At 37.9% G+C, this 27,190-nt stretch overlaps 1 protein-coding gene across 1 annotated transcript; it reads left to right on the top strand.

Annotated features, from left to right (window-relative positions):
- The first annotated feature begins 681 nt into the window (after positions 1 to 681).
- On the top strand, positions 682 to 26,612 carry LOC136707270 (obscurin-like). The gene is made up of 12 exons (XM_066681249.1): positions 682 to 754; positions 1,132 to 1,398; positions 3,568 to 3,861; positions 6,725 to 7,012; positions 9,463 to 9,706; positions 10,054 to 10,205; positions 15,026 to 15,109; positions 18,803 to 19,093; positions 20,190 to 20,465; positions 24,880 to 25,128; positions 25,215 to 25,316; positions 26,563 to 26,612. Exons 1-12 carry the CDS (start codon positions 682 to 684, stop codon positions 26,610 to 26,612), a joined length of 2,370 nt encoding a protein of 789 aa, XP_066537346.1.
- Positions 26,613 to 27,190: the final 578 nt, after the last annotated feature.

Below are 27,190 nucleotides of genomic sequence, written 5' to 3' on the forward strand. Positions count from 1 at the left end.
CTGTACATAATCCACAACTAGGGTCGATCATGTATTATTTGTAGTATGTCCTCAGGTGGTTTTAACTGCTGGAGATTTCTGATCAATAGGAGTGAATTCAGAGAGGGTACATTTCTGACTTTGAGGCTGAACAAGAACAAGTCGAGTCAAGTCAGACTTTAATTCTAAAGCACATTTAAAGACCACAGAGGCCTGACAAAGTGCTGTACAATCAAAACCAAACACAGAACAGCTCGGCTCTTTAGAGACGTATTAATAATCACTTTCTGAATGTTTTTAAATCTGCAAGTTTGTTACAATTTTCCACAGAGAGTGGTTCTAGATTCAGCAGTGGAGGTGGCTTTCTCAGCCTATCAAATATTGTAAATAAGGTGCAGGTGTTGTTTGAGATTACTGATGGTCTCAGAGAAATAGTCTGGATTTCCTTTATTTCCTCTGTGTGCTCCGGTTTCCTCCCACAGTCCAAAAAAAACCACACGTTGGTAGGTGGATTGGCGAATCAAAAGTGTCCATAGGTGTGAGTGTGTGAGTGAATGTGTGTGTGTGTCTGTGTTGCCCTGTGAAGGACTGGCGCCCCCTCCAGGGTGTATTCCCGCCTTGCGCCCAATGATTCCAGGTAGGCTCTGGACCCACCGTGACCCTGAATTGGATAAGGGTTACAGATAATGAATGAATGAATGAATGGATTTCCTTTCCTTCCAAGTTATAATTATTGAGTTTCTCTTAATAAATTTCATAATGAATGTGAAGATTAGTGTGTCTCCATTTACACTTAGCCTTCCTGCACTCATTTTCCTTATATCTTACCACTATGCTGCATCACTCTGGTGCTTTCTGCTTAACAGATACACTTTTAGATTTCAGAGGTGCTAAAACATCAATAAGTTTACAAGAGCAATTTCAGGAGAAAGAGATTTTTTAAACAGTGTTTTGGACATAAACATCCACAATTGTGTCATCCACAGTATATTTCTTAACAAAATTTACATAATTACTAATAAATTAAATATTATTTTAAGACAATGACATGATTCATGACTCACTTATCTCTTAAATGATCAATATTTATACACTTCATAGACATAACTTTTTATAATTCATTGTTCTGTGATTATTATTATATTTCCACAGAGAGACCAACAGTTGTGTTGACCATAAATCCTGAACACGCATTCAGAGGAGAGTCTGTCACTTTCAGATGTGATATAAAGGGAGGAGGAGACACTCAGTGGACGTACAGCTGGATTAAGGATGGTCAAACACTTGGTGGAACAGAACAGCAGTACAGTATCAGTTCTGTCACAGAGTCTGATAGAGGTCAGTACAAATGTGGTGGAACAGGGACACAGAGCTCACGCTACTCAGAGACCAATGCAGCTGTTCAACTGACTGTATCAGGTGAGTGTCTCATCTCTTCAGTGTTCATTCACCTCAGTGTCACAGCTGTACAATAATCTATGCAAATGTTTTTCTGGAAACATTCCATTAGTGTAGTGTATTAATGTAAGAGCAGATTGGTGTTAAAGTGGTGCATTCTGGGAGAGACTGGGAGAGTCTTTTGTTCTGTTGACAGAATCTTTCCTCAACCAGACATTTACAGACATTTACACTAAGCTAAGAGAGATTGTCTTCTGGGGCCTCATTAATAAAGTATGCACAAAAATGGGTCTGAAATGTACGTATGTAACATCTCACGAAACAAAGAAATACACTGTGTAATAAAAATGAGCATATATTTAAGCAAGGTTTGACCCACGCGTACCCATAGAACTCTGCAGAGAGAGCGCTAATGAGTGACATCATGTAGTAAAATAGAGAATTGCAACTAAACGCGCAAACCACCCTCACACACATCAGTCTATAACACACACAGATTAGAAAAGGAAGATTAAAGAATAATTAGGAAGATTAACTCTCACTAAAATAAAAAGGAAAAATCTAAAAAAAATAATTATAGTTCCATTGCTGAATCTTTCTACTTCATCCGTAGTATTGTGTTACTCTCACCTGTTTTATTTCATTCAGATTTTTCATTTAAATTATTTTTTGTCTATTTGGGTTTTATCCCACTGTAATACATTTGTTTGCAAAGTGCTTTTAAACTATTTTTTGAAAAGTGCCATATAAGATTTTTTTTTCTTTTTTGCGAATGATGATGACTGTTTAAGGGGACGATTTAATTACTGCTGCAGACACGTGTTGTCCCTCAACCAGCTTGCGTTTTTGTTTTTTTTTATGCCACGACTGAGACCACCAAACAACACTGAAACAATAAATATTACTGAAGTCTCTACTACTGGAGACTTCTGTCTCCAAAGTATCTGTTTTTTTGTCTATCGATCCTCCATTTACTCCACTGTCTCACGTGAAAATGAACAGAGAACTCCATATTTAAATTATCCAGTGGTTATTTGCATTGACCATTTATAGGTAAAGGTGTGTATTACGGAGGGGGAACATGATGCTGGTTCATAAGGTTGTGATTTATAAAGAGAACAGTGTTCAGGAGTATGCACGGTTTTATAAATCTGATTTTAATTTGGGCACATTCACACGTTCACTTCAGAATCCAAGCAGTTTTATAAATAAGACCCCTGCTCTTGTGATTTTTTCTTTACATAAACAGACCTAGTTTAAACAGCTGGAGAGGTTACAATATTAAATAAATAAATAAATAAATACCACAGTAACAGATGAAATGTTCAGCCCTTTGCTGAAGACCAAGTCCAGTTTGTGCCTGTGATTGTGGTGGGTCCCTTCACATTCTGGAACACACCAAAGACATGAAGTAAATCAAAGTGTTCCTTCATAGTTTTGTTAAAGACATTATCTATGTAGATATTCAAGCCTCCTGAGACAATGTTGTGATCAAAGTCATTTGCAATGAGTGTTAGCCGCACAGTAAATTCCTCTATAAATCTGTATAGTATTTTGATTGTCTAAGTATTAAATTCTGAGGTGCAGTATTTAGTACAGTACTTAGATACTGAAGAAAGAAGTCACCAAATGCTGCAGACTTGAATTTTAATATGTTTTTAAACTTGGCAGCTATTCCACCACCTTTTTGTTCCACCACTCTTTTACCTTATTTAAAATATGACCTACACTGTTTAGCACAACTACAGCTGCTAGAAATCAAACCCTTTAGTATTTATTAAATATTGACCTGATTGTGGTCAATATTGACCCTGGACGTGGCGCTAGTCCATCACAAGGCACCACACACTCATACATTCACTCACACACTCTCTTATGGACACTTCTGAGTCGCAAATTTAGGCATTGACACGTCCTGTGTCTGTTTTCCTCACCATGTGCTCATTTAGCACATGGCTCTGTTTGTTGTTCTTGTCTCTAGTCTCTTTTCATACAAAGAACATCCATAGATAAATATCTATGCAAAACAAAAATAACAAAATAAATATATAAGTCAACTTTTATTAATAATTTTAGCAATGGGTGCCCTTTTTTGGCTTGAGCACCTGCCCACAAAAATGTCTGTGCACCTGCCTGCTTCCTGGAATTTGAATTACACGGCTCTTCACCCTTGTTCTCTTCTCCCTGTAGCTCTACCCACTCCTTTACTGACTGTGAAACCAGTGGGAGATGTGTTCAGTGGAGACTCAGTCACTCTGAAGTGTGAGATTAAGGGTTATAGTGGATGGACATATCAATGGGAGAAGAGTAAAGGCAGTGGATGGACTGCAGTGTCTCAGTCTGAGTATTACACTGTAAACACAGACACTCTCACCATCAGAAAAGATTATGTCTCTAATAGAGATCAGTACCGATGTAGAGGACAGAAAACTGACAGATCACTATCGTCACAATACAGTGAGCCTGTTACTCTCAGTGTGAAGGGTGAGTACATTACCACTTTTTAAATGTATTTTCATATTTACAGCAGCAGCACATCCTATGAGTTTGATCTATTAATGCTTCTGTTAATAAATAAGGGACCTGGAGATTGTGGGTTAAAGTCCCGCTCCTGGTGACTGTCTGTGTGTAGTGTGGCGTGTTCTTGGGGGCATGTGTAGAACTGGCACCTCCTACAGGGTGCCTTTCTGCCTTGCACCCAATGATTCCAGGGAAGCTCCGGACCCACCGCGACCCTGAACTGGATGAGCACTTACAGATAATGAATAAATTAATTAATTCAGTGTTTGTCTCAGCACAGACTCCAGGAAAATATCTTCAACAGAATAATTTATAAACAGCACCAATGCCATGCTTTTTCTATGAATAACTTTAAAACTCTTTATATTATGCACTGACTTATAAAAGATATATGTTTTTTCATTGTGTGCTAATTGACTATTAGTAAATATTTTTATTAGGTTTACTAAGATGAACAGACAGCTTTACTCCCTTTAATTCTTAGGTCATCACCATGACTTTTATTTTACTGAAAGAACTACACTCTTATTCTTTTGTGTGAGGTGTTTAATTCACTTGCAGCATTGTCTCCATTAATACAGGGTTTATTTACAGTACTCACACTGTTATAATTACAGTATTTACAGTGTTTCTAAATGCAGTTAATGTTTGTAGACAAACACAGTTCTAGTTGCTTCTGTTTTCAATGACACAAAGATTAATTTACCTAATTCATTCTTTTCATTGTGTGTAAGTGCTTATCCAGTGCAGGACTGAGGTAGATCTGGAATCACTGGGCACCATGCAGTAACACACATTCACTCACACACTTACACCTATGAACTATTTCACACAACAAATCCATCTGCCAATATGTGTTTTTGGACTGTGGGACAGAACTGAGGAAACAGGAAACCCACACAGACACAGGGAGAACCCAAATTACTGGGACCCTGGAGCTGTTTGACTGTAACACTGTTGTGCCACTGTGCCAAAGAAGTATAAGAATAGTACTAGTTCAGTATTTACTGATCTGTAAGTCCCTCTGGAAATCTCAAGAACACTGTGGACTCTTCAACTGACCTCACCACAGCTGAACACAACAAGACGCAGAGAGCATTAACCAAGTCAAGGGAAAAAAGGGGGAATCTGAACAAAACTACGGCTAAATCCACATCAACCACCACTTCCCAACATTTTTCTTGCTAACATTCTGTCTCTGGTGAATAAAATGGATGAGCTCCAGCTCTGGATTATAACACAGAGACGGATCATGGAGTGTAACATGCTGGAGACGTAGATGAACAGTGACACACTTAACAGTGCAGTGGAGCTGGACAGGTACAGCTTATTCAGAGTGAAGAGGAAAGAGGAGGTCTGTGAATTAGTGTAAACAAAACATGGTGTTTACATTCTCCACTGTAACTTTTCTCTCTCGCTGAAGTATCTGATAATTAACTGTAGATCTTTTAATCTACCAAGAGAATTCTCAACTGCTGTCACCACCGCTGTTTATATACCTCCTGATGCTGATGCCAGGTCAGCTGTTGAAGTGGATTTAACTGTGCAAATCTACAATATGTGCTGCTAAAAAAACCTCCTGCTCAACCAGAGGAACAACCCTTTGGATCAGATTTACAGAAACATTGCAGAGGGATAAAATGCCTTCCCCCTCTACAACTTGGGGCAGTCTGATCACCTCTAATTTTTCCTGCTCCTCGTTTGCCACTCATCAAATGTGTGAAAATCAGTACAAAGGCAGTGAAAGTGTGGCTGTCTCCTCTCTACGACTTCATATTCAGAACACTGGAAAATATCCTTCTCTAAGCTACTGTGACATAAGCATGTTTAGCCTCTTTTTAGGAATGCTCAAGCACCCTTAACCCAAAGTCCCAGTGCCACAAAAGAAAATCCATATATTTTTTAAAACAGATAGTTCTCTGGAAAAACTATTTTTAACAACAAAAGTACAGTAGTCCCCCAAGCTCTTATGTACTGACAATATCACCACTGTCACTGTGGTGTTTAAGTAAATTACTGCAGTGTTCCTGCTGTACATGTATGTCAGTTCTTTACAGTTAAATTTATAAGGCATCAGTACCATCTATTAAGCACTTATTAAGCATTAATAAGGATTTCATTCAGAAAATTAATGTATAACTAGGAGAGGATAAGTTTATGTTTTATGTCCTGATTTGATTTCTGTCAGTGATTTAAGAGGAGACTTCCTGCAGTTTGAATAATAAAAGCACTTTCATAATTATGAAGTCCCATTTGGCCAGACATTTTATTGAATTAACTAATTATTGTTTTCAGAACATCCCTGATCACAACTGTTCAAAGATCAGGGTTTGGGGAAGTTCTTGAGCCCATGCAGTGATTTCCACTACAGAGTGGTGTCTGTTTTAAAAAGTGTGGAATAAAAAACTAAATATATAGTTATTTGAGACACTGCTTCCACTGAACTAATGCACTACAGTGTTTACAGTGAGTCTCTGACTCCAGTGATGTGTAAAGATTGTAGGAGTGTAAAACTCCAGTGTACTGGACCTCATACACTGTATCTGTTCATTTATTCTGTTTAACATTGTTTCAGTAGTGAAATAAATTAAAATAAAATAAAATAAAATAAAAATAAATTAAAGTGCATTCATGCAGAGGCTATTATTTTTCCAAATGAAGCCCAGAAACTGTGGTGTTTATTAACTCTACTGAGATAAATGTGGTTTTAGGAGAGACAGTGAACATCTCTTCAGTGTTCATTATCTTCATTGTCAACAACTATACAGAGCTTTTATTTGTGTTTTTTATTAATGGATCTCTAAATACTCTTATTTTCTTCCTGTAGCTCTTCCCACTCCTTCACTGACTGCAGAACCGAAGGGAGATGTGTTGAGAGGACAGACAGTCACTCTGAAGTGTGAGATTAAGGGTTATAGTGGATGGACATATCAGTGGGAGAAGAAGGTTAAAGATGGTGAATGGACAGTGCATCAGTCTGTGTATTACACTGTATACAGAGACCCACTCAACATCACAGAATATTCTACCAAAGAAGGAGATCAGTACCGGTGCAGAGGACAGAGAACAGACAGATCACTACAGTCACATTACAGTGAACCTGTTGCTGTGAAGGGTGAGTGCTTTATCACTTCCTTTTTTTCATTTAGTGATTCTCTTTACAGTAATATATCTTCACCAAAACAATTTATAAACAGCACACATGGCTCTCTGTTTCTATGAGAATCCGATTAATTAATTTCACACCGACTACTGGGAAACAATTTAACAATAAAGATGAAAGATATTTATAAAAATAAACTATTATTAAAAGGACACTGCACGTTTTATGCTGTATGTCATGAAATAATCAGCTGGTTCAGTGTTGGCTAATAGCTTCACCAGCTGGAAGAACTATACGTAAATGAAAGTACTTGATGAATTTCATGGACACCATGTAAACCCCAGATTTTTTAGTAGAACGTGTGTATGTGAATATAAATGGTTCACAAATTCAGAGGACACACATTAGCTTATCATTACCATAAACCACACACGTGAATTTAAAAAAGACCGCAATATAAGGAAGCCCATGAGCTGAAGAATCACAACAAAAAGTCTTTAAAATTTTTACAGAAAAGCAAAAGAAATGTTCTTAGTGGAAAGTAGTCTATAGGCTTATAGTTTTACTGCAGACCGTCCTGTATGACTCTGCACATGGTGTGTGACCATGCACAAAAGCTAAAAGCATTTATACTTTCAAATTTATACAATTTCTATGGTCTCCCATAGAGAGATAAAAGCCTGTGGAGTAATTCCTGCTCTGCAAGAGCTCCTTCAAATGTATCAAATATGATACATGATCTTTAGAGGTGGCTCTTTCATCATCTAATGAAAAGAAATACTGAAAACGAACTTCCATTGGGGCATTGAAGTGGAAGCATTTCCATGCATTTACCAATCCATTACAAAATTGTTGCTATCATCATGAAAACACATGAGAAAATCTCAAGGCTACTGTCTGCTAAACTGAAGCAATGCCAGGTGTGATCTGAGTGATGTTACTTGTTGTAAAACTAAGCATTTGTGTTCCATTTCATAGATGTAGTGTATTCTACCTGACAAATGCTCATTAATTATAATAAATATTCTGACAATTCAATCTGTTCTTTACAGCAGCAAAATACATTTAGAAAACGTAACAAAGTATTTTTATGAAACAATAATGCATTTTTAGTTTTCCAAAAGCCTTTGTGTGTAAAATGTATTGGCTCAGTTGTCAACATAGATTTTGTGAGACAGATTCAGAAGAAGAAGATTATGATACAGAGGAGTGTGGGAGGTCTGCTGAATGACCTCACACCTTAAGCCAAGGTTCAGACAGTAACAGAAACAACTGTAGTTTCTCTAAATGTGGAAACACGGTTGTGCAGACCAACAAAAAAGAGCCTTTGTGGTTTTGGTGTTTTTATTATCACCAGTATATGAATTATAAAAAGGTCAGAGAGAAGAACAGAGTGTACCAATAGGTCAAGGACCTCTGGAGCAGTGTTCCTAAGGAACCTGAATATTACGTTTTCCTGAAAAGAACAGAGACAATCATTCGCTATTCAATTGAAATCAATCAAAATTAAGAATAAATTGTAAAGAAGTCTAAAGAACAGTTTTAAATGATGCAGTGAACTAGATGAAAGACCAATTAAAGAAAAAATATATTGTAAATGCCTAATTATGATGCATTAAAATATTATATGATCCAAAATGTAAAAATTAAACAATTAAAACATTGAGTTTTAGTTAAAGGGCCACGTACTGTGTGTTTAAAAAAAAAACAACATCCATTTTATTGTAGTATATTTTTCATGTGCCAGGCTTTACACAGCCTGCACAGGTGTGCACAGCCTTGCACCAGTTGTACTGCATGAAGTATATCTGTGGCTTAAAATACATGAGATGATGTTCGGATGTTTAAAGGATTAGGAATTCCTGTCTATAGCACTCTAGTGTTCAAAGGGCCAAGCACAGACAGAACCTGTACAGGAATAACATGGGTTTTATTGGATTCAATGCTCAAAGCTGTCTCTAAAATGTTGCACAAATACAGTAGATTGGATCTGGACAGTTATCTCAATAGAATGGATCTCGACAGAGCAGCAACTAACCAGCAAATCATCAGCTAATAAACCTGTATCTAAAGACTCTAAAGATGCTAAATTTCTCTCTCCAAGGGCCTCATTAATAAAGGGTGTTTACGGAAAAAACTGATCTGAAATGTGTCTCAGAAACTGTGATTTATAAAGAAATAGTTGGCCTGTAAACTCACTTATATTTAAGCAAGATTTGAATTGAAGGAGATACATGACAACATCAGCTCACTTCAGAACAAGAGGCATCTTATGTGGTGGCAGGGTATTTTAACCACGTAAACCTGACAGACACTTTGCTGAGGTTTTATCATCATGTCACCACCTACACAGGGAAATAACACACTGCACTGTGTTTACACCAACATACGAGATGCCCCCACCTCTGCCTCTCCGACCACATTTCAATCATCATTGTCCCTGTCTACCATCCCCTGCCTAGATGCTCCAGACTCACACAGAGACCATTACTGTGTGGCCCAGCGCAGTGACTCTGTACTGCAGGACTGCTTCAAAAGCACAGATTGGCAGGTCTTCAGGGAGGTTGCTGTATATGAGGGGGAGCTGGATCTGGAGGACTATACATCATCTGTCCTAGAATATATCAGCAAGTGTGTGGAGGATGTCACCACCACCAGAACATTGATGTGCCACACAACCCAGAAAGCCAGGGATGCTGGTTTCAGGTCTGGCGATTCACAGGAACTCAGGAGGGCTAGAAGAGAGCTGATGGCAGGCATTAATTCGGCCAAAGTGGAATATGCACAGAAGATCCAGGGATATTTCTGCTCCTAGGATCCAAGGTTACATTAAAGCCACCATCAACGTCACTAGGATCCACATCAGTATGCAAACTGAGAGAACCGATCCACAGAGGACGCCATCTCCTCTGTAGTCCATACTGCCCTCACCCACCTGAAGCAGGATTCCTACGTCCGTATGCTCTTTGTGGACTTCACATCCTCCTTCAACACCATGATTCCCCAGATCCTGACAAATAAACTCTACTCACTTGGAGTGTTCTGTGCTCCAGCATTAACATGTGGCACAGAAGCTGCTCTGCTGCACAGAGGAAAGGTCTGCAGAGGGTGGTGAAGGCTGCACAGAGAACTGTTGAAGTCAACCTCCCCCCACCATCTCGGACATTTACAACTAACTCCAGATGCAGGAAGAGGGCCATCTGCTGTAAGACTCTTAAACCCTTAGCTATATATCACTGCAACGTCACTTCATTGACACAGGACACTTTACCTGCACTTGGTCACTTTATCCATGTTGCTGCTATCCATACCACTATACACCTCACCTACATGTGTGATTTGTGTTGCTGCAACTTTTGTATCTTATTTATTATTTACTGTATAGGTTTATTGTATTTCCCTGTCTTTTATGTTTTATTTCACTTCTATATTTTATATTTTATACTTAATGCATATTTTTTTATATATAGTGCTTCTTGGGTGAAACTGGGACGTTGAGTACTCAATTTCCTTCCACCTCATGTACCACTTGTGTTGCGAATGATAATAAATTCTTCTTGAATGTGAATCCTTGAATTCTTGAACCTATGCATTCACCCATAAAACATTGTGGAAAATAGTGAATTGGTTCCATCTTGTTGTAAATTAGAGAATTGCAAATAAATGTGCAAACAGTAGACAGTAAATCATTATGGGCTGGAGTAGTTACAGATAGACGCCTAAACAGCTGTAACTGCACAAAATCACAGGTCTGTAAAATGACAAGAGGCTGATGCGTTTTTTTCATAACAGCTTTTTTGGTGCTACTAGAAGACCTTGTTAAAGTGACTGCATATTTTTTAGAGATCATGAAAATAAATTAAAAATTGTTAATCAGCTGATTAAAAGTGGTTTACTGCTGCAGTCATATGTTGCCACTCAATAAACTTGTGTTTGTTGGTAAAGCCTCTACTGGGGTCACCAAGCAACACATTCTTCCTTGCCTCGAGCTCTGAAACAAGAACCTCTACCTCATGACATCAAACATATCAAACATAAACTTATTGGCTTTGTCAATGTTAATATTTTTAAACTTACATTAAAATTGTAGGCAGTGAATTGGGCAGTGCCCTGTAATGACCGTTAGTCAATGACAGATGCTGTAAATGGACAGTTTGTGCCAACAAACATTGAGTCTACAGTGAAATAAATTTTGAATTTACTTTATTTTTTAAATGTCAAATATATCTACCTTTGAATCTGAACAACTTGTACTCATTGTCAAAGTTTATATCCTATATGTGGATTATATAATTTCACACAACACTGTGGAGAAACAAAAGGAAATTCAAAGTGGGGTTTTTTTTCAGTGTACAAATATTTTAATAAATTAACATTCATTCAACAAACTTCAAGGCAGACTAAATCTTTCACACATTGAAGAGTTTCATCCAACCTCAGCAAACATTTAACACTGATGGGTTTATCACCTGTAAAAAAGCCTTGGGGCAGAATTATGAACAGAATTGAGTCCAAGGGCCTAAGAGACTCAGCTGAGGTGTGTGTATATAAGATCATGACTGCAAGGAAATTTGCCTCAGTAATCATTCATCTCAAATGAAGAGGGAAAACTGTTTTATTCCAATAAAGGTCAGTTATTTCTTTAATTTACTCGAGATAATTTACATTAATTTATGAATTTTTAATTTACATATTTGTAAATTATTCCACTATTTGTAAAAAAAAAAAAAAAAATCCACTATATGTCTGTACACTGTGGCTCTTTTTTCTATTTGCACCACTGTTGGCAGATGAGATTATGTTATGACGAGATTATCCTAATCAATATTCAAGGCTCTCTTAAATAACATGAATGTAGTTTAATCTACATTAAGAAATAATATGTAGTTATTGAGTGCAACAATCAAAGTTATTGAGTCCTATCAGCAAAGAAGTTCTGAATGGATTTCACAACAGAAAAGACCCTACCTGTAGAACAGTACATAACTATTATCACATATTTTGAAACTGAGTGTAATGTACATCTCTATGATGATAATAGAGGCTTGTACTGTTCTAGGTATTGTCCTTTAAAGTGAACAGAACAGGCCCCATGATTTAGCCTTGTTGGACTAACCTTGTGATTGATTTAACACTTATGAATGATTTAAGCTGATTATTTACTAGAGATTCTAATTTTCAGGCTAGGCATGCTCATTTAGAGACAGACCTTTAATTGTTGAGGCCAGACGTACCTTCCTTATTTAAAGAACATCCATGAGCACCTTTCCCAACCTTTCGATCTGTCCCAGTTCAAACTGAAAATAAAAGCTGTAGCTGACTACAATTGAAACGGCAAGCAATAAAACACAGGCAGCAAGTTTATTTTTGCTGTTAAATTTAAATAATCTCATGACTATTAATGCATTAACTGCACCAGAGAAGAACAACTGTAATGTGAAGTGAACTCTTGGCATTACTTGGTTGTCAGGAACACTTACAGACAGAGGAGGTCCTGTATAAAATCTTAATTAGACAGAATAACAGCAGATACAAAATGTTATACAATCTCTTTATGGTCTCATACTGAACTGCCATTACTCAGGGGAATAGGGAAGACTTATGGTTTAGAGAATTCACTGCCTTGGCAGCGATAAATATCACTTTCTAAAAGTTCATTGAAGAATTCCTGCTCATCAAACTGTCTCATTAAGAATTCTTTAAAATTATATCCTAAACCTAATAAGAGATTGTAAAAACCCTTAGCAGCAACAACCATAGCTGTGGAGGAATTCTGGCCCACTCATCTTTGCAAGATTGTTGTAATTCAGCCACATTGGAGGGTTTTCGAGCATGAACCACCTTTTTAAGATCATGCCACAGCATCTCAATAGGATTGAGGTCAGGACTTTGACTAGGCCACTCCAAAGTCTTCACTTTGTTTTTCTTCAGGCATTCAGAGGTGGACTAGCTGGTGTGTTTTGGGTCATTGTCCTGCTGCAGAACCCAAGTTTGTTTCAGCTTGAAACAGATGGCCAAACATTCTCCTAAAGGATTTTTTTGGTAGACAGTGGAATTCATGCTTCCATTTATCACAGTAAATCTTCCAGATCCTTAAGCAGCAAAACAGCCCTAGACCATCATACTACCACCATATTTTACTGTAGGTATGATGTTCTTTTTCTGAAATGTGATGTTACTTTTACACCAGATGTAATAGGACACACACCTTATAAAAATTTAGACTCTTGTGTTGTCAGTCCACAGAGTATTTTCCCAATACTCAGAATCATCAAGATGTTTTCTGGCAAAATTGAGACAAGCCTTAATATTCATTTTGCTCAGCAGTGGTTTTCGTTTTGGCACTCTGCTATGCAGGCCATTTTCCCAGTCTCTGGGACACATAAGATGCCCTTATCTTCAGTCAGAGCAATCATCAAAGTTCAAAACATCTGGAACTGTAACAAACAAGCCTGGAAGAGGATGCAAGTGTATCTTGTCCCCACGCAGTATAGTAAGAGAAGTAAAAAGTTCTCCAAAGCTCACTGTAAGAGAATTGAATCAAATTGTAGCATCTTGGGGTTACGAGGTCTCCCAAACAACCATCAGGTGCTATCTACATGCCAAAAAGCTGTTTGGGGGCATGCTCATAAGCGTAAACGGGTGGAGTTTGCCAGCGGTACTGGGATTTTAACTGGGACCGTGTGCTTTTGTCAGATGTGACCAACATAGAGGTTAAGGTGAGCTGAGGAGGAGAGTGCATAGGAGAAAACCTAGGACTCTGGATGATTTAGAGAGGTTGTGCAAAGAGGAATGGTCGAAGATCCCTTTTTCTGTATTCTCCCATCTTGGGAAGAGTTATAGGAGAAGATTAAGTGCTACTGTGACCCTGAAATGGACAAGTGGAAAAGAAGATGAGCTGAGATGAGATTAAGTTCTGTCTTGTTGGCAAAATGAGGTTCCAATAATTGTGGCACACATAATTTCAAAAGATTTTTTTCTTAATATGTGATTTTTTTCCCACCAAATAAAGACACGAGTTAAAGCTTAGAGTTTTCTCTTTTTTTACGTTGTTGACCTATATATTTTTTATTAAAGAATTTATTAGAAGCCAAAGAACACTTCTTAACCAGGGGTGCCAATAATATTGAGGGGCACTGTACATACACATATATCCCTTGGTCTCAGTGCTCCTTTGTCTGGTGTTGTGTGTAAATGTTTGTTTCTGTCACTGTGGTTTACTGATGTCTTCACCAGTTCACGGCTGTTTTCTGTTCCTATCCTAGTTTGTTCCTCTTTAGTTCTGTTCATCTTTAGTCTAGTTTGTTTTCTGTCTGTCTTGTTCATGTTTGTTTTCTCTTTTTCTTGCGTTTGCTTTTGTTTTATAATAATGACTCTAAGCATTGTATGTCCGCCTCCATCGTCCTCTCTGCACAACCATGACATAATGTATTACCAACCAACTTTTTTTTGCTTATTTAAAAAAAAAAAGACTCGTTTCTCACAAAATGAGAAACTTTTACATCACTCAGTGTTTTATATATACTGTATATTATAATATTCAGTATATCACTGCAGTCTTCTTACTGTAAATGTATGCCAGTTCTTTACCGTGTAAGGTGTAATGGATCAGTACAATCTATTAAAGGTTTATTAAGCATTAATGAGACTTTTTTGTTTTACATCTCTACTTTTAAAAATTAAACACTTAAAAATGTATTTTGTCTTGACCTGTTTTTTGTCAGTGATTAAGAGGACACTTCCTGTAGTTTGGATTATAAAATTACTTTGTCAAGTATCCTTTGGAACAAGTATTTTTACAATATGAACTTTTTTTTTTTTTTTTTCAAAATATCCCTTGTGATTTGAGCTTTTCGCACATCAAAGTTTAGGGAAGTGTTTAATTCTCCAGGTTTTGTGGCATGTTACAATGAGAAATGTTATTCTGGAATTATCTTACACAGAGTGGTGAGAAATGTAGATTTTTCATTTGTGTTATTCATTAATGGAGCTGTCTCTAAATCCTCTGTTATCTTCTTCCTGTAGCTCCACCCACTCCTTCACTGACTGTAGAACCAGAGGGAGATGTGTTCAGTGGAGACACAGTCACTCTGAAGTGTGAGATTAAAAGTAATCTTAGATGGACATATTATTGGGAGAAGATGAATAAACAGAGTTCGTGGAGTTATGTGTATCAGTCTGGGTCTTACCCTGTAAACACAGACACTCTCACTATAAGATTTGTCACAGACGGAGATCAGTACCGATGCAGAGGGTGGAATTCTGACAGACAGATATGGTCACAATACAGTAACACCTTTACTCTCACTGTGAAGGGTGAGTGCTTTAACAGTTAATTTTTAATGCATTTTCATGCTTACAGCAGCAGTACATTCTATGAAATCAGTCTATTAATGTTTCCATTGAAAATCTGAAGAATGTAAGTGATTTTCTTTAGAGTGACACGTTTAGTCTTTGTTTCAGTAACAAAATAATTTGCTATTTCTATGAATATCCCATAATACTTTACATTTAGGGCTGACTGATCAAAGGTAAATACTACAGTTTCAGGACGAACAACTATTGTACGTCATAAATAATGATGAACTATTAAATGAACAAAAAGCACAACATTAATTAAAATTGTAGAATAAGCAAATGTTCCTAATAGCTTTCATAGCTGGAATAACTATGTTAAAATAATGTATGTAAACAAATAAAGTATAGTGATATGAATAAAACATTGGGACACTTTCTAACAATGCATTAAAAATAAAGAAAATTAATTTGTTAAATCTTTTTAAATTGTAACTGATAAATTTACAAAGAAAACATTCTCAGTGTTTTACTGATAAAATTAATTGTTGTGAACAGGATATCACAACAAAACGGTGAACAATAAAGCGTAAACACAAGCGTAGAAATATTCCCTCACGCGCAGGGAGAATCCGGTGTGTTTTTCTTCACTCAGACTGTATTCTCCTCCCGGGAAAATGTTTTCCGTTTGCGAGAGAGAACTGTTCGTTTCCTGACGTGGTTTTCCTCACACTAAATTATTTTCTCCGCTCGCGAATTTATAATTGGATCTGACGCCATCAGGCTGCTCCTCTTCTCTTCTCTTCTGAAGGGCGGAACTTTTTCCACTCTGCACTCTAGACCCACTCTAGACCCACTCCCACCGCGTCCCTGACCTGGATAAGCAGTTACAGACAGTGAATGAATGAACCTGCGGAACCTTCCAGCTTTCCCACTGTTCTAATCCTTCTAATGGGTTAAGTGCAGTATGTTTACAGTTCAGCACTTGGGAGTTTTTATTTATTAATGTATTATTTTAAAACTCTTCTTAATCTATCTTTTTACTCTTTCTGCTTCTTTAAACGCTTGGGGTGTTAATGCGTGTCACGGGGGCGTGATGAGTGGATTTACGGATGCGGACACACTCGCTACAACACAGAGTTTTAATAAAGAGATAACAAAACGAAACAAACTTGAAGAGAAACACGAAATAACATTATAATACTGGGGCATGAAACAAGCAAGAGACCGAACGAGGAACGAGAAACCAGAAACGAGGACCAAGAAACAAACACTATAATAACAAATGATTAGGAATGACTACGGCACGGCTTTACAGGGAGAAGGAAGGAAACAACACGACTTGACTAGAACAGAGCAAAACAACAAATGACACGAACACACGACAACACAAACGACAATGACCAATACCAGGAAGTGAGGGAAGAGGACTTAAATATACGAACTAACAAGAAACAGCTGAAACGGATAACAAGGGAAAAGACGAGGAGGCGGAACAAAGGCGGGGCATGAACATAAACAAAACAAAGCCATGTGCGGAGATAGGAAAACAAGAAACAGACAGAGCCACATGGAAGGGGAAAACAAACAAGAAAATGCCAAGATGTGACAATGCGCTAAGAATGTTTTCATGACACAAGACATAGATATCATAAGGAGCCCTTAAAGTCTCATGGTGGAAAAATATTATTTAAAGACTTAATTAGTTCCCTCAATTTAATAATTCGTTCCCTCAATTTAGAATTTTTTTCCCTCAATTAAATAATCAATTTCCTGAATTTAGTAACTTGTTTCCTCAATTTAGTAATTTGTTCCCTCAATTTAGTCATTTGTTCCCTCAGTTTAGAAACCCGTTCCCTCAGTTTAGACAGACATAACACAGACTATGTGTTAGGACACATGTTTGATTTCTCCTGTCCATTCCTTATTTACACTACAACCATGATTTAACAGACTAAAACCTTCTTAGTTCAGGTCGAGGAGAGAGCGAATAAAGGCAGAATTTTGAATCCGACAAGACTCGTTTTTAACGGATCATTCAGCTGGAAGTGGGACAGTGGGCTCCTGTTGTGCAGCACATAACCGCAGCCAAAATCACATCTCATTCTCAAGCAAATTATTCAATAAAATCCAGGAGACCTGTTTTTATCTTTTTTTTGAAGAATAAAACCATAAAATTAAGCACAAAAAATTGAATGAATTACTAAATCGAGGGAACGGATTATTAAATTGAGGGAACAAATTACTAAATTGAGGGAACTAATTAAGTCTCTAAATAATTTGTCCACCATGAGACTTTATAATATCATTTCTTAATATAATAAATTATATTATTTCTTATTATATATAATATCATTTCTTTTAGTGCTAAAAAATGTTATTGTTCCTATGAAATGTACTATGTGCACAAACACACACACACACACTCACAGTGTATATATGACCTCAAATATCTGTACACAACAGGCCTTTTTCTAAATTCTTGTCTAAATCTGTGTTAATGAGCTCTTCTCCTTTGCTGAGAAAATACATCCACTTCACAGCTGTGGAATATCAAGATTATCATGATTACTGCATAGGTGTTCCTTAGGCTGGCCACAATAAAGGGTACTGTGGTCTTGATTTGGGAAAAAGCTAAAATTATTAATCCATATTCTTCAATAATTGCCCTGTGAAGGACTGGCGCCCCCTCCAGGATGTATTCACGCCTGGTGCCCAATGATTCCAGGTAGGCTCTGGACCCACCGTGACCCTGAACTATATAAGCAGTTACAGATAATGAATGAATTAATGAAATGAATGCTTCAATAACCTTTACACTGCAGTATTCTGTAAAATCTCAATTCCTTACACTTCTCTACTCAGCACAACTAATACTTCTATACATTTTAGCATTCTTACACTTCTCTAATCCATATCACATTTTCCTTCAGTATTTTGTACACTTTAACATTCCTTACATTTCCTTTTCCCATATCAACTGTTTCCTCCCACAGTCCAAAAAACACATGTTGGTAGATGGATTGGCTGTGCACTGTGTCCACTGGTGTGAACGTGTGAGTGAATGGGTGAGTGTGTGATGCCCACCGATGGAGTGACACCCTGCACTAATTTCCACAACAGAATTGTGACAGCTTCTAATGCATTGCTACCTGGTGCCCAAAGATCACAGCCATCATTACTGAAACAATACACTGTACATTCTCTGGATTCTCTGAATTGTTTCATCATATTTATGCTGTAGCTGATGAAATCCCTAGACTCTTTGCTGTAACTGGATTGGCTGTGGGATGTGTGGGATGACAGGTGTCTTGACTGGACACAGTTTGTTAGACTTTGATTTAAAAGGAGCAATGTGGTCAGGCTTTTAAATATTTGAAGCTGTGGAAGGCTTAAATGTTCACACCTGTAACATAGAGACAGGCTTGTATAGGCTTCACTGATGCAGTGTTTTTTTTTTTTCTTAATGGAACTGTCTCTAAATCCTCTGTTATCTTCTTCCTGTAGCTCGACCCACTCCTGCACTGACTGTGGAACCAGAGGGAGATGTGTTCAGGAGAGAGTCAGTCTCTCTGAAGTGTGAGATTAAGGGTTATAGTGGATGGACATATCTGTGGGAGAAGAGTAAAGGCAGAGGATGGACTACAGTGTCTCAGTCTGAGTATTACACTGTAAACACAGACACTCTCACCATCAGAGAAGATTATGTCTCTAATAGAGATCAGTACCGATGTAGAGGACACAAAACTAACAGATCATCATCACATTACAGTGAACCTGTTACTCTCAGTGTGAAGGGTGAGTGCTTTAACACTTTATGTATTTTCCTCTTTACCACAGCAGTGCATTCTATATATTCTATCTATAAATATTTAATAGTAAAGTGAAGAACCTTCTCTTTACACTGACATCTTCAGTGTTTGTCTCAGCACAGGCTCCAGCAATATATCTTCACCACAATAATTTATAAATAACATACTGTAAATGCCTTGTTATTTTAATGAATATCACAGTAACACTTTATATTCACTATATAAGTGCAGACTGACTAATGGTAAACACTGCATTTATCAGAGGGAAGAAATCTTAAGGTACAATTTAAATCATGATGAAGTGCTGTTAAAAACTGCATTAATCTTTCAAACAATCAATCACTTTATTATTTAATGATTAATTTAACCTTAAATTGTTAACATAAGATTAATTCATTAATAAACACTCAAAAAGACATTTTATTTTTTTGTTTGTTAATTTGTTCCTTCATTATCAGATGTGATCATCTCTTCACTGTACACTTCAGTATCACAGCTGTACAGATGTTTACGTTGTGCATTTTACACTGAGGTCATAAGTGAATTGAATATGACCAGTCTCCTCCTTTCTGTAGAGCCACTAGTTTTCCTTAATATTTCATTCATCACTTTATGACTATCATTTATTAATAAGTTATTTAAGAATTTGAACATAACACTGTGTTTGTTTGTTTGTTTTTTATCATGACACATGAGAACTGCTGCCCTGCATATATCAGTGTTTACTCTGCTGAAACATTCCTGATCCATTAAAGCACCTGGAAACTAAATAACTGTGTTAGTAAAATAAAACACAAACATATATATGAGAGGGGAGCCTCCACGACCAGGACTGGGAACACATGTCTTAATGAAACTGATTCTAAACATTAATGAAAATACTGTATAAACTATAAAGTAAATAATATTCATTAGAAATAAAGGAGAGATTTTATTTTAAAATTATTTTACAGTATACCCATATATTGAACTGTCGTTGTGTGATTGTCTCAATGCCACTGAATAATAGAATTGTTTGGCAGATCATTTGAAATGTTTTAGGTTGGATGCTTACTTTCTGTGTGCTTTATCTTCATCAACAGAAAAACCTAAACCTGAACTCACATCAAGCCGTAAAGGACCTGCAGTGAGTGGACAGCCAGTGGTTCTGTTCTGTGAGCTGGGTCAGTCTGCTGGATGGATGTTTTACTGGTCCAAACACACACACAACCCTGAGAATGAGATCAGCACTGAAACACACTCCTACACCATCAGCTCAGTCAGTGACTCTGATGGAGGACAGTACTGGTGCAGAGCTGGGAAAGGAAACCCACTCTACTTCACCCACTACAGTGATGCATTCTGGGTAAACGTTACTGGTGAGTCAAACACTGTCTGATTGACCATATATTAGTACACTACTGTTACATGATGGGACGGCACGGTGTTGCAGCAGGTAGTGTCACACAGCTCCAGGGACCTGGAGGTTGTGGGTTCGATTCCCGCTCCGGGTGACTGTCTGTGAGGAGTGCTGTGTGTTCTCCCTGTGTCCATATGAATTTCCTCCAGGTGCTCTGGTTTCCTCCCATGTTCAAAAAACACACGTTGGTAGGTGGATTGGCGACTCAAAAGTGTCCATAGGTGTGAGTGTGTGAGTGAATGTGTGAGTGTGTGTGTTGCCCTGTGAAGGACTGGCGCCACCTCCAGGGTGTGTTCCCGCCTTGCACCCAGTGATTTTGGGTAGGCTCCGGACCCACCGCGACCCTGAACTGGATAAGTGGTTACGGACAATGAATGAATGAATGAATGAATGTTACATGATTACACAGAGTCATACACACTACAATCAGTATTTTAATGTACTCTTCAGTTTGTCTTAACAGAGAATGATCTGAGAATGGCTGGTATGAGCTGGAATATAAATACATTTGTTTTGGTTCAGTTGCAAGGTTTCACTGAGGCTTCGAAATGGGTCTCTGTTTAAGAGAAATTATTTCACTTTATGTGCAAATAATGTTCCGAGGCTTTACAATTTGGACTTGTGAAGACCGTGAAGAAAAAAGAAATGTATGTGAAGCAGACCACAGAAACAGAGGCGCACAAACACACAACAACCTTTCTAATATTTATAATATATTGACATATATTTTGAAGCCTTTACCATTTCCATTTTATCGCCTACTAGTAAAATATTTCTCAAGCTTTTGTGCTGGTACGTGCATTTTCCTGTCACACGTTCATTCCCAGTCTTTATTTTTTGTTTTTCAAGTTTTAAAAAAGTTGTGGACATTGTGTAAAAGGTACATAAATGTAAATAAAACAGAATGCAATGATTTGTAAATCTCATAGACGCATATTTTATTCACAATAGAACATAGAACACAAGTGAGAGATTTGACCATTTCATAAAATGTATTAACTCATCTAGAACTTGATGGCAGCAGCAAAATAAAGAATTGGGTACAGGGTCATGTCAGCCACTGTGTAGTATCCCCTCTTCTTTTAACCTCAACAGTCTGTATAAATCTGGGAAGAGACAAAATTGTTTGCTGGAGTTTTGGCAGAGACTGCTCCATGGGAGAAGAGATGGTTGGCAGCTCCTTGCTCTGACTGTGTGTGTGTTTACTGCCCCTAGTGTGTGTTTGTGTGTTCACTACCACAGATGTGTCAAATGCAGAGAAGTAATTTCCCTATGGGGATCAATAAAGGTGTTTCTTCTTCTTCGTCTAAATGTTGTCCCAGTCTCCGGTTTCCTCTTCCTTAGAGAGTCCAAAAACACACGTTGGTACGTGGATTGGCTACTCAAACTTGTCCATAGGTGTGAGTGTGTGCATGAATGTGTGAGTGTGTGTTGCCCGGCATAGGACTGATGCCCCCTCCTGGGTGTGCTCCCACCTTGCACCCAGTGATTCTGGGTTAGGCTCTGGACCCACTGTGACTCTTCTTTTGTGAAGCCATGTTGTTTTGATGGATGCAGCATGTGGTTTATCATTGTCTTGCTGAAATATACAAGGCCTTCTCTGAAAGAGACGTTGTCTGGATGGGAGCATGTGTTGATCTAAAACCTCTCTACACTGTTCAGCACTGATAGTGCCTTTCCAGATGTGTAAGCTGCCCATGCCATAGGCAACAGTGCAACCCCAAACCATCAGAGATGCAGGCTTTTAAAATGTGTGCTGATAACTTGCTGGATGGTTCCTCTCTTATCAAGACACGGACTCCATTATTTCCAAAATGAATTTCAAATTTTGGTTTCTCTGACCACAGAACTGTTTTCAAATTTGCCTCAGTCTATTTTAATCATGTTTATAGGCCCAGAGAAGCCAGCAGTGTTACTGGATCGTGTTCTTATCGTATCACTACTTTTTTGCATGATACAAATTTAACTCGCATTTGTGGATTGCACAGTGAACTGTGATTACAGACAGATTTCTGGAAGCGTTCCTAAGCCCATGCCATGATTTCCAGGACAAATGTTTTTAATGCACTGCCTGAGGGCACAAAGATCACCAGCATCCAGTATTTACCATCATCTAGTATTTTGTGACTCTTTCCCAACTTTTCTGAGATGTGTTGCTGCCGTCAAATTCTAAATGAGTGGATATTTTTCATGAAATAGTAACGTCTTTCAGCATCTGTGTTCTACTGTGAATGAGATACGCAAATCCATGCATTGTAATTTTATACAGCGTCCCAACATTTTTGGAATTGGGGTTGTACATATTTGTGTTAATTCTATGAGAATGGGGAGATTTGTGGTTTTTTTAGTTTGGTGTCAATTTGATGTCAAAATGTTAAGGGCTTTTGGAAATGGCCTGTTGCTCTATTTATTAATGAAATCTACTTTTTTTTTGCCAATTTTTGTCTCATAAACATGCCGATGCCTCCCTAACAGCAGCAAGTGATATAGATCCACTTACAAGATCATTGACTGTGTTATAATTTGAAATGTATTTAATAATGTGCTGTGTCACTGATATTGTGCATGCATTTAATATGGTCTTAGTTCATTTGTACAGCATTTATCAAGAGTATGTTTAGCAGCTTGTTGTATCTTGACTTTTTCAGCAAGGTCTCAAGGCATTTCTCTGGTGGTCAATCCCAGCAGAACTCAGCACTTGAGCACTGACTCTCTCTCACTGAGCTGTAATGGACAGAGGGACTCTACTGGATGGAGAGTGAGACGATACACACACAGTGAGAAGGTGTTGGATTGTTCATCAGTTACAGGATCAACCTGCAACATCAGCTCCCTCTCCTCATCCCACACTGGAGTATACTGGTGTGAGTCTGAATCTGGAGCAGGCAGTGAACCTATCAACATCACAGTGCACAGTGAGTCTAATTTATTCTTGCTACTAATAAGAGTCCAATATCTAGTCAGTTATTTTAAAGATGTAGTAATAGCACATGACCAGTTAAATATAGTACTCAAACAGTGCATATAATTATTATTATTTTTTTATTAGAAGTATATCATGAATAGGAGAGTTTTTATTCTGGGCGGCACAGTGGTGCAACATGTAGAGATGTAGCCACACAGCTCCAGGGTCCTGGGGTTGTGAGATCAAACCCTGCCTTTGGGTCACTGTCTGAAATGTTTGGTGTGTTCTACCCCTGGTGCCTCCAGGTGCTTCTGTTTCCTCCCAAAGTCCAAACATACATGATGTTTTTCATTCATTCATTATGTGTAAGTGCTTATACAGTTCAGGGTTGGGGTGGGTCCATTGCCCACCCGGAAATATTGGGCGCAAAGCAGGAATACACACACACAAACACTTGGTCGCCAATCGACATACCAACATGTGTTTTTGGACCGTGGGAGGAAACCCATGCTGACATGAGGAGAACAAACCAACCTCACAGACAGTCACCTGGAGCGGGACTTGAACCCACAACCTCACCCCTGGATCTGTGTGACTGCGACACTACCTGCTGCACCACTGTGCCGCCCAATACATGATGTGCAAAAGGGAATTAAGGACACAAAAAAGAAAAAAAAAAATGAGCAGAGATTTCAATTGAGATGGTTTCAAACTGGAGGAAGAGATTTCCAAAGTTTGGGGCCAGCAATGCTGAAAGATCTACCACCCATAGTAGAAAGTCTAAAAGAACACACAGTAAGTCAAGAGTTAGAAGATCAACAAGAGGGACAGTATGAAGAAATTAAATCAGAGAGATAATGTAGGATCATTATGTTAAATGAAGTTTGCTTTTGATTTAACAAATCCATACAATCAAGAGATTATCTGGAAACAAACTTTGTTCTTCACACACGCTCAATGCATCTACTACTTTTTAGAAAAGAAAATGGACTTGTACTGTATTTGTGTGTTTATATTTATTGCAATAAAATATAATTGTATCCAAACACTAGGTTAGTAGACTCATAATTTAACATAACAATAATAATCTTGTGTCTGTGAGACTTTACACTACTGTGGGTGGACTGGCTGTGTGAAATTGTCCTAGGTGTGAGTGTGTGGTGCCAGCGATGGTGTTTTCCTGCCCTGTGCCCAGTGATTGTGGGCAGGCTCTGGATAAATCACAATGTTTAACAAGATGAAGTGGTTACAGAGGTGGAGGGATGGATGAATAAATGAGTGAATGAAGGAATGAATGGATGAATTTATCCTATCCCAAAAGAACATATTCTGTGCTTTATTCCAGTGATCAAGGTCTCTGTGGTAAAAGGGGAAAAACTTCTTAAATCTACCATTTCATTCACATTCCTTTCAACACATAATTTACCCCGAATATCTGCTCCAAATCACTCTTCAAATGTTTCTACAGATGGTTCTGTAATCATGGAGAGTCCTGTTCATCCTGTGACTGAGGGAGACTCTCTGACTCTACGCTGTTTATATCGTGATCCAAAGCCCTCAGTCCTCACAGCTGATTTCTATAAAGATGGATCACTCCTCCAGACCCAGACTACAGCAGAGATGACCATCCACACTGTCTCACAGTCAGATGAAGGTCTCTACCACTGTACCAACTCACAGAAAGGACAGTCACCAAAGAGCTGGGTCTCAGTCAGAGGTTTGTAGCTTTCAACATGAAACATTTTAATAAAATTACACTTTTAGAGTCATCTATATTCACTGGTGTGTTTATTTCTGATTCAGGAGCTTCATTCTCAGTGCTGGGAGTGCTCAGTAGTGTAATGGCAGTGATCCCATATATACTGGTGTCCATTGTGCTGGGAGTCAAATGCTACAGAGCTCGAGGTATGAGCTCAGTCTTCCTGTAATCATGGGCAGACTGATTTCTTTTGGCATTTTAACTGAAAATGTCACTTATCATCACTTCACTCACAATTTTGTGTAATATCATATTGTATATGTGTAATATCATCCTTCTGTTGTCACTGATTAACCTCCTAGATACACAGTATTATTCATAAAAATGACATATTTAGAGGATTGGCATACAACAGAAATTATAATCATAAATATAGCTTTATGAAGGAACATACTTTCAGTCTCAATAACTACATTTAATAATTCTAAAAGTGTCAGGACCGGGCGGACTGACGAAGGCGTGTGCACACGCTATAACACTATTTATACAAAAGATAACAGACAGACTTGGATAACTTGACATGAAACTTATATAAAGAATGGCAGAGAGACTTGGACATATAGAAAGAAGCAGACTAAACCTAGACAGAGGAAGCTAAACAGACAGAGAGATAACGAGACTAATCTAGACATGGAGAGCTAGAGACAAACCTAGACATGGAGAGCTAAACAGAGACCCAGATTAGAGAGACAGATACAGAGGAACCTAAACTAGAGACAGATACAGAGGAACCTAAACTAGAGAATGATACAGAGGAACCTAAACTAGAGAATGATACAGAGAGACCTAGACTGGGTGACAGATACAGACAGACCAGTATAGGGAAATACTTGCCGACTAGAGACAGAGGGAAATACTGACAGACCAGAGACAGGGAAATGCTAACAGACAAACCAAACAAGTACATGAAGCACAAGGAAGAAACAGACAGACCAGACTGTCACACAAAGGGAAGCAAATCGAAAAGTGAGGAACAGACTAGGAACAAACAGACTGGTGAAAGACAAGTGAACTTCCAACAAAGAAAAACTGCGACAAAGGAACTTAAATACACACAAGGACACCTGAGACAGATAACGAGGGGGCAGGATTACAAATGAGACACAGATGGAAACACTGACGAGGAGGTGGAACTAAGGCGGGACTAAACAGAACCATGTGCTCTTGCACATGGTGGGAAAACAGACATGACAGGACCAGAGCATGACAAAAAGCAATGAAAAATATGAGAAATATCCATACAGAAGGTTTTTAGAGAGAAGTGGTCTATTGTTCAGTGTATGTATTAGATTGTATTATATCAAAACTGTGCGTGTATTATATATAGCTTAGGTTTGGCTGTGTAGTAACACATGAAACTAATCCAATGTGGCCTTTTTGTGTATGTCACAGCTAAACCTGCAGATGAAGATGAAGAAGTTGAAAACAACAGAACAGAGTAATTGGAGAAAACCCAGAACATATCTGAACGTGTTGAAAGATTGTATTTTTTTTTTTTTTTTTTGCACGCCACATTTATGAACTAGAATAGCAGGTTTCGTCATCTAGTGTCAGTGAGTGAAATGAGTTATTAGAAATGAGTTATTATTTTTGATAAGATGATTAACTCAGGTTTTCTCCTTGCTTTGAGAAAGGTGTTTTTCTTGGTTTATTAATATGAAGTATGAAAGCTTTTTATATAATTTAGATTATTTTGAAATATATTTTTTATCATTATTATAATTTGCCTATTTAAATTTATTTTATTATTTTATATTTCTTTTATTACATTTTATTTTATTTCACTTTTTATTTTAACCATTTATGTGCAGCACGTAATCTAGGAAAATGGCGATAACAAAAATATATGCTCAATATAATTAAATGTAATTATAATTAAGCAGGGCGGCACGGTGGCGCAGTAGGTAGTGTCACTCAGGGGACCTTGAGGTTGTGGGTTCGATTCCCGCTCCGGGTGACTGACTGTGAGGAATTTGGTGTGTTCTCCCCATGTCCGTGTGGGTTTCCTCCAGGTGCTCCG

This window comes from Hoplias malabaricus, chromosome 9, assembly GCF_029633855.1.
Source record: "Hoplias malabaricus isolate fHopMal1 chromosome 9, fHopMal1.hap1, whole genome shotgun sequence".
In the NCBI taxonomy this organism is placed as follows: domain Eukaryota; kingdom Metazoa; phylum Chordata; class Actinopteri; order Characiformes; family Erythrinidae; genus Hoplias; species Hoplias malabaricus.